We start from the raw sequence: 21,599 nt of genomic DNA on the forward strand, positions 1-21,599 counted from the left end.
CAGCAGCTTCTGGAGTCGGCACCTTCTCCAGATGGTTTCTGTTCTATTCAGCCCATTCCCTCTCCCGCTTGCTGCCCGCAAAAGGGTTTGATGGGACCTGGTGACAAGTCCAGCCGCCCCAGGTGGCAGAGGGGACCCTGGAGCTAGGCAGCAGCACAAGGGATGCCCCCCCAGGTGGCAGAGGGGACCCTGGAGCTAGGCAGCAGCACAAGGGACGCCCCGAGACCCCCCAGGACAGGCACCAGGTATCACCCTCTGTGTGGTTGCCAGCCCAGCCCATCACCAGCAGCCGAATGCCTGCGGTGCCAGGATGAAGACATTTAATCTGGCGTCAGCTTTGTTTATGTCCCTTGAAATAAATCTTGAAGCTAAGCAGTGGCCCATGGGTGGCATCTGCAGTGTTGTGGCCTTGAGACCCCCCTCTCTGCCCCAGTGGGGCAGCCCCACAGCGTGGGGAGGAGAGAGGCAAGACCCTGCCTCTCGCCGTTAGGGGGCGGGGGGGGCAAAAACAACACGCAAAAAAGTGTTTTTTTTCGAACCAGCAGAAGTGAAGTGGGTCTTTTATACAGCGATCGGTGTATTTGGGGAGGGATCATGATTTCAAGCCATTCTTGGTGAAAACTTGCAGCACCATCAGTGAAAGTGAGACCCACCTTCTCAGAGCCACCGGGGACTGGAGGAGTGTTTCCTTCCTCTCTTGCTCCTCCTCTTCCTCACCAACCCTCCATCACCCTCCTCCCCAGTGCTGGTCCTATTCTCTTTGGGCTTTGGCAATATTTTCTTCCTCCTGGCAATGGCTTGGCTCAAACAGGAGAAGACTTCCCTCCCCTGCCTCCACCGGAGAGCTGCACATTTCTGATGGGGAGCCCCCCCAAGAGCAATGGGACCGTCCCCTGACATGGGGGGATGTCACCCCATGAAGGGGCCCTGCACAGCACCTGGCTGGGCAGCACGGGCTGTTTTGGGATGCAACGGCCCCATGCCAATGGGATGCCGGTCCCTGTCCCCCCTGGGGCAGGTTTCTGCCCCTGGGCTCCCTCCCCGAGGAGGGACATGGGCCATGCGGGGCAGTGGGAACCATGGTGGGAAGCAGGTCCCATCTTGTCCCCATCGCCCCGCCCTGGGGCTCAGTACCCCGACGTAAAGGAGCCGTTGGAGGTTTCGGTGTAGAAACAGGTACTGTGGGATGTACTGCTGAGGCTGTAGGCAAAATACGCCACGGCCGAGCCCAACGTCAAACCTGTCATGTAGGACACGGTCATGGTGTTCCCTGTGGGAAGGGACACGGGGTGTCAGGACAGTCTGGCCATCCCGCATGGGATTCCCGGGAGGGCTCGGTCCTACCTGCCAGCTCCCGCTGCTCAGGGCTCACTTTGCCGGCGGCCAGGATCATGGGGACGCTGCCGAAGTAGCCGTTGGTGATGCCCATGAGGAGCGAGAAGATGCAGGGCCAGGCGGGGTGGCCGAAGGTGGGTCTCCCGTTGGGGTAGACACACATGATGAAGAGGGGGATGAAGACCACACGGAGGCAGGAGTAGATGAGGAGGTGGGTCCCTCTCCAGTCATAGGGCAGGGCAGCCAGGATCTGCAGTGAGGGGCAGAGACCATGCTGGGGGCGGCGAGAGGGCTAGGGAGGGCAACATGGTGCCCAAAATGGAGGAGACGAGATGGTGGAAAGACCAACTGCTGCAGGAACCCAACCTCGGCCATGCTGGTGAGCAACCTCACGCTGCTTAGATACCCATGGGGTGGAGATGACCCTCTGTGGAGCCAAGTGGCTTTGAAAGAGGACACAGAAAGGAGGCAGGCCCCCACTGTGCTGGTGCTCGCCTCTCTCCTACCTTGCCGACGAAGTCGGAGAGGTTGAAGATGGCCATGATGAGGATGGGGAGCCATTCCCCCAGTGTGCAGTTGTGGATCTCCGACTCCAGCCCAGGAAAGAGGCACAGAGTGATGAAGTAGGTCATGGCGATGGAGAGCATGTAGGCCCAGATGAGCCGGGACACGACGTAGCGGTGGAGCAGCATGTCTGGCAGGGATGGGTAGCACAGCTCAGCCAAAACCTGCAGCCCTCCCCTTGCAGAGCCTTGCCTTGCCGGCACCCTGAGGGTGGCTTCCAAAGACAAGATTGCTCCATGTTTTTGGGCACACTGAGAAAGGGATGACCCTTCCCCAAAGCCCTGGGCCACCAATTGCTCATTCTGCCTTGCAAAATGCTGCAAAACCACCCCATTGGTGTGGCTTGCCCCCCCGAGCCCACCACCCACCTCTGAAGCTGGGCCAACTCTTCTTGATTTTGGGCCGAGGGACGTCGAAGCGCATGTAGGTGCCGCTGCCAGCCAGCTCAGCTTCAGGGCCCGGGCTGCCCCGGGGGGAGCTCGACTGCCCCCGCTGCCGGTTCTCCTGGGTGGGGGGAGAGAGGACACCAGTACTGAGCTCCGGTGGCAAGAGGGACCCCAGAGGCCAGAGGGGAAACTCGCCCTTGGCTTACAAATCGGACATCCTCAGCAGTGACATCGTGGTGGACGCGGTAGCCCATCCCGCGGTCGCTGGCCCCCCGGGTCTCGGGGAGGCCCTTGTGGGAGCAGGCTGTGTAGTAGCGGACGAAGTGGGTGCGCTTCACCAGGAGGTGGAGAATGAAGCATGTCAGCTCCATGCCGATGGAGATGAAAAAAAAGATGACTGTGTTTTCCTTCTCATCTGACAGCAGCAGCTTGGTGAAGATACGGCTGAGCGAGATGATGACCCCAGCAGTGCCTGGTGGCATGGGAGAGCTATCGGCACCGGGTCCCGCTGAGTCTCGTCACTCAGGGACCCCCGTCAGCCCTCCCACCACATGGATGTGATGCCTCCAGCTGTGGAGGAGCTACCAGTAGTGATTTTGGGGTGCTGAAGCCAGGTCCTGGCAGACATCCTCACCCCCAGCTTGGCGTGGCAGTGCAGTGGGTCTTGCAAGTGATTTAGAAACCATTAAACACCCCGGTTTGCTGGGGAGCACCCTGGGGTGTACCTGATCTGCTGGCAACCTGGCTGGGCTGCGCTGGGGACAGCGGGGCCCCAGGGGTGACTCACTGGGGCCCCAGGAGAAGGTGCAGGAGGGTCCCCCCGAGCCAGACCATGCGGTCGGACGTGGACATGGGCAGCGGTCGCAGGTACTTACTCTCGCCCGTCATCACTCCCTGCGTGTAGCGCTTGGGCAGCAGCCCCGTGTAGCCGTAGAAGCTGGATTGCTGCACTTCAGGAGAGATGTGCCAAGGGGAGAAGGAGGGATTATTGCTGCAGCTGAAACGCCAGGCAGGGGGAAGAAACCCCGGTGGGAGCCCATATGATGCACCATCCGGGAGCTGCATCCCTCCCCAACAGCCGCTGCAGCACCCGGAGCCTCCTTGCCCCAAAAGCAGGGGGGAGTTTTTTGCCCTCCTTGGATACCCCAACACAGTTGTTCCCACCAAGAGTGGCCACCAGGTGCAGGGGATTGGGAAGCCACCATGGTGGCCCAGATCGGTGGCGTCGTGGACCAATGCCCGGTTTGGTGCTGGTGCCCCTGGCCAGTCCTGCGGTGGCTGGACAGAGGTGGAGGGGATGGAGCAGGGACACGAGGGACAGTTTATAGCCATCAGAGCAACAGGTTGTCCCAGGAGACCACGGCTCTTGGGGACGGGGCTGTTTCCCCCCCCGCCATCTGAAGGTCTGTGCTTGCCCCCACGCCAGCCGCTGTCCCGCATACCTGTGCAGCCAAAGGCCACCACCCCAACAGCGACCAGGTTGATGGCGTAGGCTTGCCTGCGGGTGAAAAGCTCCAGCCAGACGTCGCAGATGCTGACGAAGAGCAGGGGCCCCAGGGCGAAGAGATAGCCTGTGGGAGGGAGACAAGAGATTGGGGGGGGGGGGGGAACAGCATGGGGCTGGCACTGCCGAGGGGTGCAGGGACCCCCCCACTCACCCACGGATATCCGGGTATGCAGGCTCAGCAGCTCCACCAGTGCATTGTTGAGGATGACAGCCACCAAGGCCACCAGGATGTAGGTGAGGCTCATGTCAAAGACAATGGAGGTCCCTGAAGAGAGGCAGGTGATGGAGCGGGGGGTGGCAGGGGTCTGGCTCCCCTGGAAGGGGGGGCTGAGCTCTTCCCAGCTTTGGGGTGGCTGGGAGGTGCTGCAGCTGCTGGAGACCTACCTGGGTATTTATGGTGCAGGTAGTCCACATCGGTGATAAAGCTGTTGTATGGCAGGAGGAATCCCACCCCGGCCAGCAGCATGGCAAAGTAAATCCCATGGTACCGATCCTGGGGCTCAGGATCATCAGAAACTGTCCCAAAAGGGGAAAGAAAGAGAAAAAGCTATGACAATGGCACTGCTGCACTCACAGGACCTGGAGCAGACCCCAGCCTTAGGGTGACGAATGGTGCTTCCAAGTCCTTTATGGCAAATGAGGAGGGGTTCCACCACAGCAAACAGCCCAGTGCCCCACAGAACTCACAGATAAATGGCCTCATCCCCAAGAAGCTCCTTCCCTATTTAAAGGCATTTCGATGAGAGACCCAGGAGGTGGGAAAACACCTGGGCTTTGGGGGCTGATGAGTTTTCATTGCAGTCGAATAACCTGAGAGCCAGGCAGTGCGGGTAAGAGTCAAAGTCAAGGTGCAGGAGGGGTTGAGGTGGGGCTGGAGGTGGACAGGGCTGCCCCAGGGTGTGGAGTAGCGCTGGGAATAATCCCAGGAGCATCCCTGAGCCCTGCACGGGGAAGGACGAAGCTGCAGGCTGGGGGTGAGCCAGGCAGGAGAGCCAGGGCATAAACCCTCAACTCCTTGCCAACCTGCAGAGCCCACTGCCGCGGGATGCTGTGGTGGCTCATATGGGTACAAACACGTTGAAAAAAGGCATTAGGCAGTTTTACAGCATTTCAGGCCATTTGTGGCTATTAAACCCATCCCAGGAAGCTCCTAAATGGGTGGGAAACCACCAGGGAACCCAGGTCCTGGCTGTGGGCCGGGGCCGTGCCTGCCCTCACCCGGCTCCATGAAGGTGAGGATGCCCTTGGCCTGGCTGCCCCGCTGCAGCTCGTCCTCCTCCAGCTGGTAACTGTCGAAGCTGAAGCTCATCACCACGTTGCCCTCTGGTGTCCCCGCCGGGCTCAGCTCCTTGAAGCGCTCAGCTCCCACCGAGCCCATGGTGGCCGACCTGGGAGGGACAGCGGTGACACTGCAAGGGACAGATGGCCCGTGGGTGGCCCTGAGCCTTTGCCACCCCACCGTATCGCTGCAGCTCTTGTGTTTTTTCCACCTGGAAAGATGCTTTCCTCGAGGAGAGCGGGATCCCTCGACCCGCTGGGCAGGAGTTTGGATTTGGGGTGGTGAGAAATGATCTGGGGGATCCACGTGAGCCACCCCAGAGGCACAGCACTCACCCCAGCCCAGTTCAGCAGCTCACTGGGATGCTACCAATGCCAAACACTGCTGTGATTCCCAAAAGTAATTAGAGAAATTAATGGGTGAAAAACCACTCACAGAGGGTGGCTGCTGGGGAAGATCCTGGCTGCTTCGGGAAGCACTTGTTCTCCACCAGCAGCGCACACTTACCCAGGTTTATGCCCTTTTTCATCATCTCTGCTGCCCGGGGCTGGGGCAGAGACACACTCCTGCAGCCTTTTGAGGGAGAGGATGGGATGCAACCTGGCTTTTAAGGTGAGCATTTTGGATCTGCTTCTCCAAGGGACCATGGCACAGCAGGAAGATGCTCTGAGAGCCGCCAGAGAGGCGCCAGCATCTGCCCGAGAGGATCCGCACCAAATGCATCCCAAAATAAACTCCCAAACCCCTGGCATCCTCCAGCGACCCTACCAGAGCCACCCAAAACATGGTTCATCCCTCTGGGGCCAGCCCAGGCCCTGGGGAGCAGCTCGGGGCAGCGCAGGGGGGACCACTCTGTATTACCAGCGCCAGTCGCTAGATGCCAGGCTGCCTCCTCACCCGCCCCCTGCAGACCACCCAGCCGGCCGGGGGGGGGTGGGAAAAAACCCAAACATCTCCAAGGCAGCAGGTTGAGGCAAGCGAGGGAGGAAAAATCAAAGACAGTGATTTCTCTGGTCTCCCTGGCAGATGTGGCGTTTGCAGGAGCAGAGAGGTTTTCCAGCATCTCCCCGAGTGTCAGGAGGGGTGGGATGCTGGGGGGACCCTGGGGTGGGTGGCAAATGTGGTGCCCCCAGACCCTGGCAAGCACAATCCTAGAGCCTAAAATGCATCTGCTCGCTGCAGGGACTGGTGGCACAGCGTGGCTCTGCCACGGCCCCGAGGCTGTGCGGAGGCCTGGATGGGGCCAGGCTGGGGTCCCCCCCCCGCACCATGCCGGGGTGGGCCCCAAGACCCCCCAACCTGGAGCACCACAGGCAGAACAACCCAGCGGGGCACATTTTGGGTGGGGACACCGCTCCGACCCGTTACTCACAGTCAGAGCTGGCTGTGATCCCCATCACTGAGCACCCTCCTGCGCCTGATGCTACCCCAGGCAATAAAACCCAGTGGGAAGCATCTCCCGGGATGCCGGGAAAGCCTGTTGTGGGATTTTTCCATAGCAGAAATCCCAGCTGGAGATCACGCCGGCTGGAAACACCCCGTACCTACTGTGGCCCAAACTTCTTGGGGCCGGGAGCGGAGCGGGATGCGCTGCACAGCCACGGTGCTGGACCAGCCCCTCAGCATCCCTCCGCCTCGCTTGCTCCGAGCATCCCTGCGCCGCGGTAAATCGGATTGTCCCCTCCTTTTGGATTTACACGGGAGGGGACTTGGGCCCTGCCGCCCCTCTGGACCCAAGGTGGGAGGGGAGGGGGTTCTCCATCACGGCCAGGGGTGGGAGGTCTCACCCAGGGACAGGGCACCCGCAGGGCCAGGCAGAGGGGGGGACCCCAACGCTGCTGCCACCCCAGTGCCGGGTGACCCCCGGGCACCGCAGACCCCCCCCGCCATCCCCCGTCAGGCCAGAGAAACGATTTTTGCTCCGGCACAAGGGTCCCCCGACATCTTGCAAGCAGGGAAGTTGTAATAAACGGGGAATTCAATAACCCCCCTCCTCGGGCTGAAGAAAGAAGGGGAGGGCGGAGGGGAAACCCGGCCCCGGCCGCTCTCGGGGGGGCTGCTCGGGCGCCGGGGAGGGGGCAGAGGGCTCTGGGGGGGTGTCTCCCCGCATCTCGTTCCCCCCCCCCGCCTCCGGCAGCCGCTCCCGGCCGTGCCCAACAGGTCGGCGGCGGCTCTTACCTCCCTCCGCCGCGGCGGGTCTGCGGCATCGGCGCTGCCCCCGCCCCGCTCAGCACCGGCGGCCGCCGGTCCCCGGCCCCGCCATGCCGGAGCCTCCTCCGGGGGAGCGGGGAGAGGAGGGGGGGGGCTCGGAGCGGGGGGGAGGCCGGCAGCGAGCACGGCGGTTGCGAGCGAGGAGCTGAGGCGGCCCCGGCCCTGCCTCCCGCCCCTCACCCCCCCCGCCCCGCATCCTCCCGCCTCCCCTTCACTCCTCCTCCGCCCTCCCACCCCCCCGGGGGCGCGCACCGGGAACTGGGGAGCCCCGAACCGACCCCCCCCCGCCAGCCCCGGGCTGCTGGGAGAGGGCTGGGTTAGCCCGGGGGCCGCGGGAAAGGTTTTGCAATGAGCAGAGCCCTGCCTATAGGTACCGCCTATAGGTACTGCCTATAGTCGCTTTAAGGGGATTTCGGAGGCCTGGAGCTAATTACAAAGAGAGATTAATTAGGAAGAAAGCCCTAGTAATTTATAATGTCATTTAGGACATGAGTTTTGCAGGGACAGGGTCCTTCCCACCCTGAAAATGGTTTTGGCATAAGAGGGAATGACAGGGTCAGCATGAGCTGTCCCATGGATAGATGGACGGACGGATGGATGGAATGGTGGATGGACGGACAGACAGACAGACAGAAGAATAGATGGGGGGTCAGAAAGACGGATGAATAAATGGACAGACCAAAGGATGGATGGATGGATGGATGGATGGATGTATGGATGGATGGATGGACGGACAGACAGACTGCAGCTCTGGCTAGCAGAACGCAGCAATTCCTCAGCTTTTTGGGTAAACAAGTGGGGGGGGGGTGGGGGGGTGGGGTGTGTCTCTGCTCCCCAGCATAACCAGGGAGTGGAAGCAGAGGAGGAAGGGAACCAGAGCGTGGGGCAGTGGGAATGTCTGTCCAGAGAGAGGACGGGTGTGTCCCCGGGGAGGGTGCTCCAGGCAAGGACACCGCGGGTGTCCCCACCCTCCTGAGCTGGGTGAGCTGGCCAAGGCTGCAGGAAACATCACAGGGATTTGATGTTATCGGGTTTTCTCGCAGGAGCACCAAGGCATAGGGGGGGACGACGGGGCGGGGGGACGGGACAGTAGGTGCCCCCTCCCATCGAGCTGCGGGACAGCCCGGGGGGGACCGGCCCTTGCTGGACTCTCCCCACCGGGATTGTGGGAGGATGGTGGCAGCAGGAGGGAGGAGAGGTACCATCCCTGCTCACACGCCGTGGCTGCAACGCGCCGGGCTGTGAATTACAATCTTCTCGCAGTCAATAAATGCTGCGTTGTATAAATCAGTGCGCGGGGCCGGCGGGATGCACTGCTGCTGCTCACGCCAGAGGAAATTAGAGACAAAACCGGCTGCGCCTCCTCAGCTGCCCTTCTGCCAGGAGCAGGGCTGAGCAAAGGGTCTCCCGAAAATTCATCACAGGGAGGAAAACAGGCCAGGTGGAAATTTCCATCTTTTCTCCTTGGTTGAAATAGCTGGAGTTTGGCTCAGAGCAAACCAGACTGCTGCGCTGAGCTCTGTGCGGAGCCAGGGGCTCAGCTTTCCTCTCTCCCCCCTTGGCTGAGCACCTGCACAGCTCAGTGCACTGGTGCGAGGGGGGATTTTTCTGGCTACTTGTTTTGGCTGGGTTGGTTCAGCTCTAATTTGATAGTGTCATCATAAAATCCCAAAACACCTCACTCCTCTTGGGGTATGTCCCCTTGCCCTACACCAGACCCTGTCACCCCCTGCCAGGTACCTTGGAAATTTAAGAAAAGAGGGTGACTGTGGTGGGGGTTCCCCGTCTGCATCTGCTGCTGGTTGGCACCCAGACGATGTGAATGTTCTACAAAAAGAGCAGGACGAGCTGAAGCATATGTGTGCTCGCCTTTTCACGGCTCACCGGCGAGGCCCTGCTGCCTTGGCGCTCGTCAGGCAGCATTACTCACCGCTTTCCACGGGGATTTTCCCCATGAGCCATTTCTCCCCATCCCAAAGCCTCAGGTACGGAGCTGGGGGATCCTTTAAAAGTGACCGAGCTCAGGGGAGCATCTCAGCTCCCAAATGCACTTGGTGCTCTCCGAGCCGTGGGGAGATGCTGTGACCGAACACCTTGTGGCAAATAAGGAGCCCCTGACCTTTACCATCCTGTCTAAAATCACACGATTTCATGATCCCCATTTTGGGGGACAAGGGGGTTCCCTTTCTGCTATTTCTGCTGTGGGCGCTGCAGTACCCAAAGAAACAGCTACAACTTGGGGGGCTATGGGGGAGCACAGGGAGATGAAGCCATCATGGTGAACTTCTCCGAGTGCTTTCCCACAGTTTTCCCCTTTCCCAAGGGCAGTGTTAGACACAAACAACACTGTCCCCCCCTCCCAAAGTGCCCAAGGTTCCCCCCAAGCATGGGCAGACTGAGCTGTCTCTGCCAGACGGGGGCATGGGGGGGGATGGCAGTCCTGTGAGCTGAGCTCTCCCTGAGTTTTGCTGGGCTCTTCAATTTTTTAAGCTGGCCCTAAATAATTCAGCTTCGATGTAGCTGGCTCAAGGTTGGTGAGCTTGGATGCTCCTTGGGTTTCTGCTTGACCCACTTTAACAGCCAGGAAAACCTGCCAGGCATGATGCTCAGAGTGCGACGAGACGAAGCTGACCCAGCGACCCTGGTCCCCACGGCAGGAGGGACATCCCCCCACCCCACAGCTCCATCCTGGGGTCTCCCCCTGCACCCTCACATCCAACAACATGGACCACAGCACACCCCTCACCCACACCACAGCTTTTGGAAGGTATTTTTGCCTTCTCTTGCCTCTTCCCACTGTCCCACAGCTCCCGACACAAGCGGGTGCATCCCAGCAGCGTCCACCAGATTACAGGAGGGATTTGCTCTGCTCCATGAACCACCTAACACCCTGCAGCCACCTCGCCACAGCTCCTTGCTAGTCAGAGCTTCTCCTCGCTTTCCTGGAGCCTGGTAGAACACTGATTAATCCCGCCGAGTGGAATAAGACGCTGCTGATTCATTTGGCTTAGAGACGTCAGATTAGGACAGTCTCCAGAAATCCCCTCTATTGCAGTTTTTTCTTGCCCCTCCAGTGGAGTCAGGTTTTATTAATCATTGCTGTTGTGGAGGTGAGAAGAAGGAGAGACCTTTCAGGTATCTGCATCCCCACTGCACTGCCAAAAACCTCAAGCCATGGCTTTAAACCTTTGAGGACCACGGGAAGGGGCTGTCCCTGCTGTCCCCATCCCTGTGGGCACAGCCATGAGCTGTCCCTTGGATAAGGAACAGCAAAACTGGGCTCCCTAACCAAGCCATGGGTGTCCCATGGCCAATGCCATGTCCCCTCTGCACCACCCGGGCTGGGGTACCTGTGATTGCTGAGCTGGGGGGACCAGGCACATCTGAGCCCCTCCCTTCCCACAACCCCACACTCAGTGCTCCCAGGAACGCTGTGCATCCATCTCTTCCGCTTCATGGGAAGGGGAAGCCATTCCCAAGCCTGCAATCCCCTCTTGGAAAAGCTCCTTTAAATAGCATCGCAGCCTTCGCGTCCTTCCCCGGGGTCCGCTCCCAGCGCCAGCCGAGCGTGCTGTGCCGGCACTAGGAGCATCCGCCGCAGCTCTGGCTTTGCACTGAGACGCTGGGGATTAAACAGGGATGTTGTCACTTGGCCAGAGTCACACTTGGGGGATTATCGGGGCCTGGGTGAAGCGAGGAGTAGCCAGGGCATTTGTTCAATGCAGCTGGAGGGGTTTGTTGCAATCCGATTGCAGGTGAACAGAAATCCTGGGCACCAGTGGGAGCTCGGCACGGGAAGCTGCGAGGATTAACTGGGTTTTCCCCAAGCTTTGCAACAGGACTGGGGTGGGAGGGGGAGTCGCTCTAAGCCCAAAGCACTGGGTTTAAATGCTCCAGAGAGATGCAGGGGCTGAGCTGAGCATCAGCTTTGGGGCACCCAGCCCTTGTCCCAAGGCCAAGGACCAAATTCTTCCATGAGGATGCCCTGATTCTCCTGCTAGGGGTTGCTCTGTGCATCCCTCCCGCCTCCAAATCAGCCAAACCAGCCTGGGAGAGCTGGAGAAACCCTGAGAGGATACCCACGGCCTTTGCATTCTGACCCCCCCCCTCCTTTGTTGGAAGAGATTTGCATCCATCTCTAATTAATCCAAGATGAGCTGCTAATTCAGCTCCTTGATTGCAATTGCATAATTGCTGCACACCCAGGCAGAGTGGCAGGATGGGATAAAAAAAGGAGACAATCAGCGGCGGGCATAGAGGAAACAACGGCCGGGGTTCAGCTCTCTCCCACTCACCCGGCTATTTAAAGACCCAGGTTGAGAGAAGAGAATTTTCTCTGGAAGGAGAAAATGGTGACAACCACCCGTGGATGGGGTTTTCCCCCCATCAAGTTGGGTTCACAAAGGGCCCTGCCAGCAGCCACAAAGCCTGAGCCTCTCTGGCAATAGAGAAATGGCGAGTTGCAGTCGATACAGCCCCTTTGGCTAATCCCATTGTCCTACCACATGCTGCCCTCCCCCCCACGCTTCCCTTTTTCCAGTGTCCAAGCTGTTGTCTGTAGGTTTCAGAGTGAACGCTCCACCAAGGAGAGCAGAGCAACTGCATCCCCCAGAGGCAGTGCTGAAGGTTTCTCCCCCACCCAGCAGGTACATTAGACCCCTGTGCCTGTGAAGGCTGTTAACCCCGCCCCCAAAACAAGACCCAGAGGACAGCAGGCTGGGTCTGCCGGCAAGGCACTACCTCCTCAGAAAGCAACCCAGCTGTGCAAGAAAGGCCAGGCAGCACCGCCCAGCACCACGGCAACAGGCAGAGCCACCGGCTGAGCCTCGGTGGCACAATTAATGGAAAAAAAATCTGCTTTTTCTGCCAGCAATGAGCAAAGCTGTTCCCACAGGACTCCCGGGAGCGGGTGGGCACCCAGGAGCAAAGCACCCTGTGCACCCGCTGCCACACGGGCAGGCGATGTGCAAGCAAATTAATGTGGATGTTGGCTCATGGGTTATTTTGCCACCCTCTTCTTCCTCCTCCACTCACATCGCACCCACAGACATTTCCCCCCACCAGTTTAACACCTCCACACACCCCCTCAGCACCCCAAAAGCTGAGCGACAGGGCAGCAAACAGCAGCAGACAGGTCAGCCCTGCGCTCCCTATTCACGTTTCGCCTTGCAAAAGAAAAGAGCTACTTTCAGCTCCAGCCTTTTCTCTGGAAAAATGCAGCTCCCAGCCCGAAGGCCCCTTCCCTGGCCCCATGGTGAGGGCTGAAAGGGGGCTTGGGCAGCCACGCTGGCCCCACCGCCCCTCTTAATCAGCCGGGGCATGCATGAAGCCTAATGCTGTCGTGAAGATTTCGGCACTATTGACACACACGGCGCGTTAAACGCCTTATGGGGGATTTGCATAAGCTTGGGGAGGGAGGAAGAGCACAGAGAAAAGTGTCGACAATGGGAAAGTAAATGCATTAAAGTGCTTAGGAAAAAAAAAAATCTGATAAAGGAATAAACCAGTTAAGGGAATACATTACTCGTAGCCTGGTTATTCAAATCCTGCCTTATAGGAAATCCTCTTAAAGCAATCACCTGATTGTGTGTTAAAATCCTAATTGAATAATAAAAGAATTATGTATTTCTTGCATAAAGGCACCAGGATGGGAGCCCACGCGGATGTTCACTCAGGGGGAGGCTGGGGGCAGAGGAGGTGCAGGGTAAAAGCATCAGCACCACCCGGGAGGGATGTGATGGGAGACCTGGGTCCGAGGGAGGATACAGGCACCGGGAGGGATGCCAGGGGAAGGCTGCAGTGCCTTTAAGGGCAGCGGAGGAAAGCTTTGCTGGGGTGGGGATGGGGAGTGGTGGTGCCCAGGGGGAGGAGGAGGACCCGATGGAGCTCCAGGGCTCCTCCAGTCCTGTTGCTGCCAGAGCACGGGACTCGCAAAGGAGGCAAACACACCAAACGTGACTCCTGCCCAGCACAGCAACTGCAACCACCCAGCATCCGGGCAAAGGGGACTGGGGGGGGGGGGGGGGGGGTGCTACAGCAGCCCCTGGAGCTGCTCAGGAGCAAAGTTGGGGGCCCATGTCCAGCTCTGGGGTAACCCCACTGCTGACACAGGTCTTGCAGCAGAGGCATGGTCCCCACCACCCCCTCACCACTCCCCCCTGCCACCTTGCCCCCCAGTTTTCTCAGGCAGGGCTGAGGGTGATGCCTGCAGGGCCTCTCCTCTCCTGCCTGCTGCTGCCCTTCCCCCTGCCTCCACCCTATAAAGATGCAAAAAACATTAAACAAATACAAGGCATCACCTGGCACTCAAGAGGTGAGGGAGAACAGCAGAACTGACATGAACCAAACCCACAGCACGCACTGGGGTGGCAGGGGGAGAAAAAGAAACAAAAGAGCTAAAAATAGCCTTGGGAGCTGCTTTCTTCCCGGAGATCATTTTTCTACCCGGCTGTTTCATTTCATAAACAGGATTATTTATTTATTTCTCCCCCTCTTTACTCCACCACTTCTTTTTTTTATTCAATGTTACCACTTTACCCATCCCCACATCTCCTTTAAAAGCCAGTTAAAAAAAAGCCCACAACATCCAAACCCAAGAAAAAAAACCCCAAACCCAACCCTCTTGATTGCTCCAGCAAAGGCTTGCGTTGCTACAGCTCTTTATAGGTAATTGAATATCCCAGAGTGCATCTGCTAATGCAAACTCCAATATAAATAAGTGGCAGCAGTGAGCTTGGGGAGGGCAGAGGCAGCAGCTGAGAAAACAAAGCGATCAGCGCCCAGCAAACCCCAGCCCTGGCCAAGCTCAGGGCTGCCAGAGGCTTTTTATTAGGGAGAATTGAATTGCCAGGACCAGGCTGAGGGCCCACTCTTGGGCGAGGGTGGGAGCTGGCAGCAAGCAGGGATGCAGGGTTTGCAGGGAGATGGTTATTGAGTTATCCTTGCCGCAGCACCCTTTCTAGAGCCAAGCCTGTGCATGGCAGCAGGGTGCAAAGCCTCTCCCTTCCCAGGAAAGGCCCCGCTCCCCCTTATCCCAGCAGGTCACCCATGGCCAGAGCAGCTCCTGCCGTACAGATAAGCTCTTGGTTTTGCACCGTTCAGTGCCCGTACCTCCTCGATTCAGCATCCTCCAGCAGCAGCCAGAGAAATCTGGGATGACAGGAGCAGTTAATTTGAGCCCGCAGAGGCCATCTTTCCGTGTGTGCGTTGTTTTGTTTCCAGATAGACTTCTAATAACTAATTTCAGGTGGTAAAAAGAAATAGCTAGTCCTGACCTCTTGAAATGCAAATTGCCTTTCACCCTGGCAGAGAGGAAAGGCTGTTTCAAAAGGAGCGAGATAACATCTCCAGGCTCTGCCTCCCTGCTTTCATTTTCAAAATTGTTTTTGGGTGAGGAGAGGAGATGCTCTCTGCATTTCCACCGTGCTTGCTGCCCATACAGAGCAAGAGTGGGGCACTGAAGGGCCGGGGGGTCCCCAAAGGGCACCTGGCAGAGACCCCTGTACCCCAACAGTGCATAGGGAGGGGTCACGGCAGACGGTTTGTATTTCACTACAAACCTGACTTGCCTCGGACAACAGCAGAGAGGGTGTGGGGCCAGGTGAAGCCCAGAGCTTTTCCCCCTCCTGCCAGGGCTCAAGTTTTTGGGCTCAATTTCAAAAGCTGCATGCAATTAGCTCAGAAAAAACATGGCAGAGTCTTCCCAGCAGCTTTCCCAGGTCTCTCTGAGCAGCTTACACTCAATAGGTGAGGGCAAACACAGACCACTTATTTTTATTTTTTCCTATCATGTTCTGCTCTGAGTTACAAAGCACCAGTGCAGAGAAGGTGCCCTGAGCACACACTGAATGTGCCGCAGAGCTCTGCTGCAGAAATGGGCAGAAGGATGCTCCGAGAGGGAATCAGGGAAGGAGCTGGGATGCTGAGGGGAAGGAGCAGGGAGGCTCTGGCGCAGAAGGCTGGGATGATGCCAGGGCAGGGAGGAAATCACATGGATGCTGCAGGGGCAGAAGGCTAGGATGCTGCTGGGAAGGGAGCAGGGATACTCTGTGGGCCCCACACCTCCACCCAGCAGCTGTGTAGCTCCCGTGGGTCCCCCTGGCCCCCGCAGCCACCAGCACCCTCACCTCCACAAGCTGAAGGCCCAGGCTTTCACAGGGATGTTGCTCTGATTGCTCTCCACAGATAAAATATTAAGTGGATCCATTTGCATGGACAAAGTAGGTCCACTCCCCTGCATCACTCGGTGCCTCTCAGCATAGCCCCCAACCTGGACCTGTGCAAACACAAGTGTCTCTTTCTCTCCCAGGGCCTTCCTTGACCATGCAAAGCAGTATCCAGAATATCAAAATATTGTCAAATTCCTCTAGCCTCCAAATCCTTTATTATAACCTGTAACTTAATAAAACTCACCGCTAAAAAACCCAAACCAAAACATAGTAAGTGCTGGAACAGCAGGCATCAGATTTCCTCAATTCCAGCGGGTTGGGCAGAAAGCCCTCATTAGCTCAGATCGCACCATTAATTAGCTGAAGAAGCCTCTGCCAAGCACCTGGCTGAGACTTGTCCAGGGCCAGGTTAGGCGAGAGAGGTGCTGCATGCTCAGGGATGGGTGAGCCAGGAGCAGTGCTGCAGAGGGACCCGCTGCTCCCCAACAGGGCAGGGTCAGAGCAGTGCTGGTGCTTGCCTCTGCCTTGCTGCTCCCCCAGCATCCACCTTCTACCTGCTTGCTCTAAAAAAATAGTCTCACAGCAAACCTGGCCAAGGTTGGTGTGAGCCCTCCAGAGCCGTTCTGCCCTGTCCCCCTCTCCCTTCCTCTGCTCCCCGCAGCCACAGCCTGTGGAGTTGGGCTGTTAACACCAGAACTGTGCTCTTGCTCAGAGTTATTTCATCCTGAACTCAAGTCCTGTGTAGCAAAGGGTCTCATCTCAGTGCCTGATCACTTGGTAGATCACCGCAGCACAGCTAAACCCAGAAGCCTACTCAGTACCAAGGGGAAGCGTGCTGGGAAGGAACACAGGCACGAATCCACGTCTACCCTTGTAATAAGATAAATAATTGGAGATGAGATTTCTCAGTCCCTTCCCTGGGAATTCACGCTTAATGGGCCAGCCTCAGTAACAGCAGGCAGATGCGAGACTGTCGATCTGAACACAACCACGTCTGCCTAGCTCAGGGCTGGGTTTGAACCCGTTAGTTACAATCTTTCCCATGCTTACTGGAGAATATTCTGCTTCGCTGTCCTGGGGCAGGAGCAGAGGGGCAGCTGGACCTCCCGAAACATCAGATGACCACATCCATCCGCGTGTGGGAGACAGAGGAGTTGCTGGCATCGCCACTGCGGCTGGAAGCTGCTGCCACTTACTGAATCCAGCTTCTCTCAGATCCTCGGTTTGCTCCAGGCAGGAGACAGGAGATGTCACCAGCAGCCGAATGAACAGTTTAGAAACACTCATCTGAGCTAACACAGCCGATTTTGCCTGAAGCAAATGGAGGCACACAGACGGCACCGACAGGACAGCGTTGCCCTCCAGAGCTGGATCAGGAGAGGAGACGTCTGCAGCTTCACAGCTGAGGCCTCGCTGTGAAACAGCCGTGCAGGAGGACAAGGAGAGTCTCCTCATCGCATGCTCCGCCATTGCTAGCACGAGCAGAAAGGCTTTTTCTCCTCTCTTGGCCACCCCGATCAGAGATTTGTCGTGGCTTTGCGGAAGGAAGGATATACACAGAAGCAGGAGGTGCCTCCTCGCCCATCCGCATGGGCTCGCTCCAGATCTTCCTCCTGGGCTTGAAGGCGAGAAGCAACAAGCTTGGAGTGACAGCACACAGCGAGCAGGGTGCGTATTTGAAAGTGCTGCTTCAGAAGCAACCCATAAAAGAAAGAATTAAGGAAATTATCTAAACTCACCTGAGAAGCAGGAGAAAAACACCTGAATGCAAGTCCCAAGAAGAGCAGCTTTAAGGAGGAACAAGAGGGAAAATTACATTTGCAAGCAAAATGTGCCAGGAGAAACACAGCTTGTCCTTTCCCAGTCCCTGCAAAGCCCAAGCTGACAGTGTCTTTTGAGAGCAGCTACAAAGCACAGCTAGGACTGAGGGCTTATTACTGCTGGTGATTTGTTTTGGGCCACAGAATACACGTAGCGTCACCCTGATCTTATCCGGCCCCATCTCCAAGCAGCAAACAAAAGGAAGAGGACACAGAATACTTATCACAACACAGATTTAATTTCTTAGGCAGTTATAAAATTACAAAGAGCGATGGGCTAGCAGTGAGAGCCAGACACTTGGTGAGGTGGAATGTTAAGACAGATTCTTCCACTTATTGACACAGATACCAAACAGAGTAAGTGAGCACTGCAGGATGCAGGTTTGTGTTTTTTTTTTTCCCCCAGGTGAGGAAGCAAATGCAAGAGCAAATAGGTCCAGGTAGACAAAGGGTTGAGTCAACGCCCCACAGAAACCCAGAGCTACAGGTTGGGGAACAACTCACCACTCCTGAGAAACCAGTTGGACACATGCAAAGGCAGCGCAGGGGGAGTCAGCGTACAGATCGCTGCAGCCGCATGGTCAAAGCCACAGCACTGAGACATCTGTAACAAGCACAACTGTAGCTATTTGCAAGCCAGAATAAAAACTTCTTGTCCGTTATTCTCAAGGCAGTGTAAGATGAGATTTGCCAATATGAAGAGTGTTAAAATGAAGGCATGTCATGGTTAGAAAAATAGGAATTTGCTGAATTCCTTTGGTTGCGCAACTGGAATCTGAAAGGATTTATTTACAGTCAGAGCCATGCTTTCTTCATTGCAAGCCTTTCATGGTGCTGCAGATTCCAGAAACAGAAAGGCCTGCTCTGCACATGTGGAGAAGACACTCTGCCTTGCTCTCGGATGTTAACAGGTTAAATCAAGTCGACTGTTAGCCTGGACAGCTAGAGCACAGAATGAAACTTTCCAAACCTCTGCAGCGATTAATCCCCCACCAATGCTTTGGACAAAGACTCCTGTCGCTCTGCAAACAGTAGTGGAACATCTGCACACACAAGTGGTACACTGAATAGCTCAGGAAAGAAATTCTACCGTCTTACTGCATGTTGCTTTGGTGCTAATGCCATTATTAGAGCAAGAAAGCACAGCATGGGATGTAACAGAGTGCTCTGCTGATCGGCTCTCAGGGCTCTATGCTAACCTGCTCACCGAGCTGGTAGCTCTGCAGTTCACTCCTCCCTTTTTACTATTAGGCTTAAGTCAGATGCAAGTTTCCTCTGTGGAGACACCTGACACTGTATTAAGTCTTCTCAGATATTTATTTGCATTCAGGCAGACTCGAAAAGCCACCATGTCTACCCCCACCCTCCACAGAAAACAGACCCAAGAAACTCGCTTGCGTAGGACCTGCAGCAGCACGGTACGTGCACACATCTGATCCCAGAGGGAGCACTGGCACAAATGTCTTGCTGAACAGGGCCTCACAAACAGCTTTTACTAACTTCTTTATGCTTTTTACTTCCTCATTCTCTGCCAGGCCCAGCCTTTTAACTGCTAGATTTGTATCTATCACTTGTATTTTGGAAACAGTGACATAAGAAGAGACCAGAGCAGATAAAAGCTTGTTGTCTCAGAACTTGAAATACAAAGTAGGGTAAACAGACAGATGTCGGGACAGCAGCGGAGTATGCACACTCACTGCCTATTTGCACATCAAGAGAAACAGCTCCTTCCCTACAGTACTCACTGGGAACAGATCCCATTGCAATTTAAGACCTGAGTTTAGGATTCCAAGTTTATAAGCATTCCCCCCTTCTCCAGCTTTGGTTGTTGCAGTTGTTTATCTTTGCCCCCAATCCTCTAGTAAGTTAAAAAGCTATCAAGAAGTGCAGTCTGTATCTAGAGAGACACACACTGTCACAGAACCAACACTGTCCTTCCAAGGAAGGTCAGTCTAAGATGAGAGGGGCTGTATAGGTGTTCCCATATCGTGTGACTAGAAGCCCACGGCCACAGCACAGGGCTAGAGCCTCCTTGGCTCACCCTGGGGCATTCAGGGCTGTTAGAGCATCAGAATCAAAATGTTTAGACACCACCTGATCCTCAGAGCATAACAGTGCAATCATGTGCTCCATACTCAGGTGGGGATGCGGCTGCAAACAGCATTTCTGGTATGTTTATGAAAAAAAAAAAAAAGAAATCTTTGTGTCATTGGGATGAAACCCCAACCTGAAAGGCTTCTAACTTTGGTAGCATACCACAACAGGGTGGTTACTGAGGGCCTGAGGCCAGAGGGAAATGATATTAGTCATATTTTATCTGAGACAAAGATTATATCCTCATGCAATGAACTTAAGACAAACTACTGTCACCACTCTTAAATACAGGGTCAGTGGGGATCAGAAACCACCTACACCACCCTACCAGCTCCATGTTGGTCATTAACCCCAGAACGTTCATACTTTTGCTCTCTAAAAAAGATTTTCCCAGTTACAACAACAAAAAGACAGATACTTTAACTGGCTTCCAGCTTTGACATAACAGCTAACCAGGCATAGCGATTCCGTCAGTGTGTGGCTCAGGAGCATACCACAGCATGTGGAAGACACAAATACAGTGAATATGGGGTCTCCAACTCACCTGTGAAAGATAAGGTGTGAACATTAAGAAGGGGTAAAATTAGTACAATAAATTTTCTTAATTTTTAGCAGTAAAAGCTAGTAATTACACTAAGGAGTATATCTTACTCTGTAACATGAAGTCAGGAATTGTAAAAAACTTATGTGCTTAGCAGACCTGTGTTGCTTATGTGTGTTTACTGCTAACTCTACTTGTGGAGTCTACGCCAAGCCTCCAACTATGTTAGCAGGAACATTTACCAGCTTTAGTCTGGAACGAGCAGACATCTGACAGCTCCTGGACAGTTCAGTTTGCCAGCAAAGCTCACTGAGCTTTTATTTACTTCAGGACTTGTATTTTACCCTGCAGTTACAAGCTCCACAGCAAAGCTGATAGCATTTACAGTAAAAAAAAAAAAAAAAAATTTAAATAATTCCAGACCATGGAATTTAGTTGTCAGCCAGAGCTTAAAGTCAAGAGACCAAGCAAGATTTCAGCATGGCTCAGTGGTTTGCTCTGGACACGCTGGGTTCTGGAGAAGACACCACAAGCCACTCCAGCCAACCACTTAGGAGAGTCAAGGGTTTTCAGTGAATAAACAAGCCTGATCCCTTCTCTCCCACATGTGCTTATCTCTTCAAAGAACATCTTCCACTTACACAGCCTAACAGCAGCATCACTGATACAGGCAGCTCTCTTGGCAGGGGCTACCACCATCTTCTGCACTTCTAAAGGGGAAGCCCACCTACCCACACAGGGCTCTGGGGACAAAGACCACCACCTGCTATTGCTTGAGAGAGGACTTGTTAACAGCAGCAAATCCTAAAAGCACATCACCGACTAGTTGTGATAGTTCACACATAGCTGAGTACTCAGCTTCTGTTCTCCTCTCAAGATCTGCAATTTCCTTGTCTGTTTTTATTTCTTTGCAAGCAGTCAGTAGATGGAAAGGAAGCAACCCACATTGCTACACAAAGGCAAAGCAGGCTCATTTTGGCAAAGGAAAGTAACACTCACCAAGTACTTTGCTAATCACTTGCTCACTAACTGCTATCCAAGACTTAAGAGAAGGCACATAACAACCCTAAAAATAGTCTGCAGCACTGCTCAGCCTTGGAAAGCCCTAGCCAGGGTCAGGGCAGTTAGGCATTTATTCCAAAACCACCAAAGAGACAACCAGTCCTTGGAGTGTATCACAAGAGGTACTCTGATGAAAGGGGAAATAAAAAAAAAAGAAAAGCACTTTTATCCAGCAGAAGAGAACCCAGAAGAAAATTAACCTTTCAAAATCATTTATATTTACATCAGTATCTGGAAAAAAGAAAAAAATTAACCTTCACTATTAGAGCTGTACACCCAGCCCCAGACTGAAGAGAAGCAAGAACTGAGAGCTATGCCTTCCAGCTGAACACCTTAAGGCTGTTTCAAGAGTGGGGCTGCCATACTCTACAGGGACTTCCATCCAGCCTGACAGAATCCTTGCTTTGGCTAATTTAAAAAAAGTATAAAAAAAAGTTATTGCTACTCTGCCAAGGAAATAAAACAATCTACAGGAGAGAAAGAAAGTGCATTCCAAGTCCTCTCTAAAAAAAACCCACAAGCTTACCAGCCTCTATGGGCTACAGACACCCAAGTACTAAAGGTGAACCAACAAGAGTCTCTAGCAATTCCTCCTTCATTCTAGCTTTCTTCCTGCAGCAATTAATTTTCTT

General features: G+C 55.1%; 1 protein-coding gene across 2 annotated transcripts; it reads right to left on the minus strand.

Annotated features, from left to right (window-relative positions):
• Window positions 1–457: 457 nt before the first annotated feature.
• Window positions 458–7,402, minus strand: SLC29A4 (solute carrier family 29 member 4). 2 transcript variants are annotated; one of them, XM_074886642.1, is made up of 11 exons: window positions 7,250–7,402; window positions 5,011–5,180; window positions 4,177–4,308; window positions 3,944–4,057; window positions 3,728–3,856; window positions 3,161–3,235; window positions 2,492–2,757; window positions 2,268–2,403; window positions 1,842–2,029; window positions 1,345–1,585; window positions 458–1,270 (listed from the first exon to the last, which is right to left on the minus strand). In XM_074886642.1, exons 1-11 carry the CDS (start codon window positions 7,276–7,278, stop codon window positions 1,128–1,130), a joined length of 1,623 nt encoding a protein of 540 aa, XP_074742743.1. In that variant the 5' UTR covers window positions 7,279–7,402; the 3' UTR covers window positions 458–1,127. The 2 variants fall into 2 exon arrangements, with proteins under 2 accessions (XP_074742743.1, XP_074742742.1); XM_074886641.1 differs by having other exon boundaries at window positions 5,011–5,201; window positions 7,250–7,385.
• Window positions 7,403–21,599: the final 14,197 nt, after the last annotated feature.

Source organism: Strix uralensis, chromosome 16 (genome assembly GCF_047716275.1).
Source record: "Strix uralensis isolate ZFMK-TIS-50842 chromosome 16, bStrUra1, whole genome shotgun sequence".
NCBI classification, from domain to species: Eukaryota; Metazoa; Chordata; class Aves; order Strigiformes; family Strigidae; genus Strix; species Strix uralensis.

What these genes read in the sequence shown, in the direction of transcription:
- SLC29A4 (XM_074886641.1), bottom strand. Translation starts at nt 7,278, where the DNA reads ATGCCGCAGACCCGCCGCGGCGGAGGGAG. An exon ending in GGGAGTGATGACGGGCGAGA is followed by an intron (nt 2,758 to 3,160) that starts GTAAGTACCTGC and finishes CCATGCCACCAG; the next exon opens with GCACTGCTGGGGTCATCATC. An exon ending in CTGCTGAGGATGTCCGATTT is followed by an intron (nt 2,404 to 2,491) that starts GTAAGCCAAGGG and finishes CCCCCCACCCAG; the next exon opens with GAGAACCGGCAGCGGGGGCA.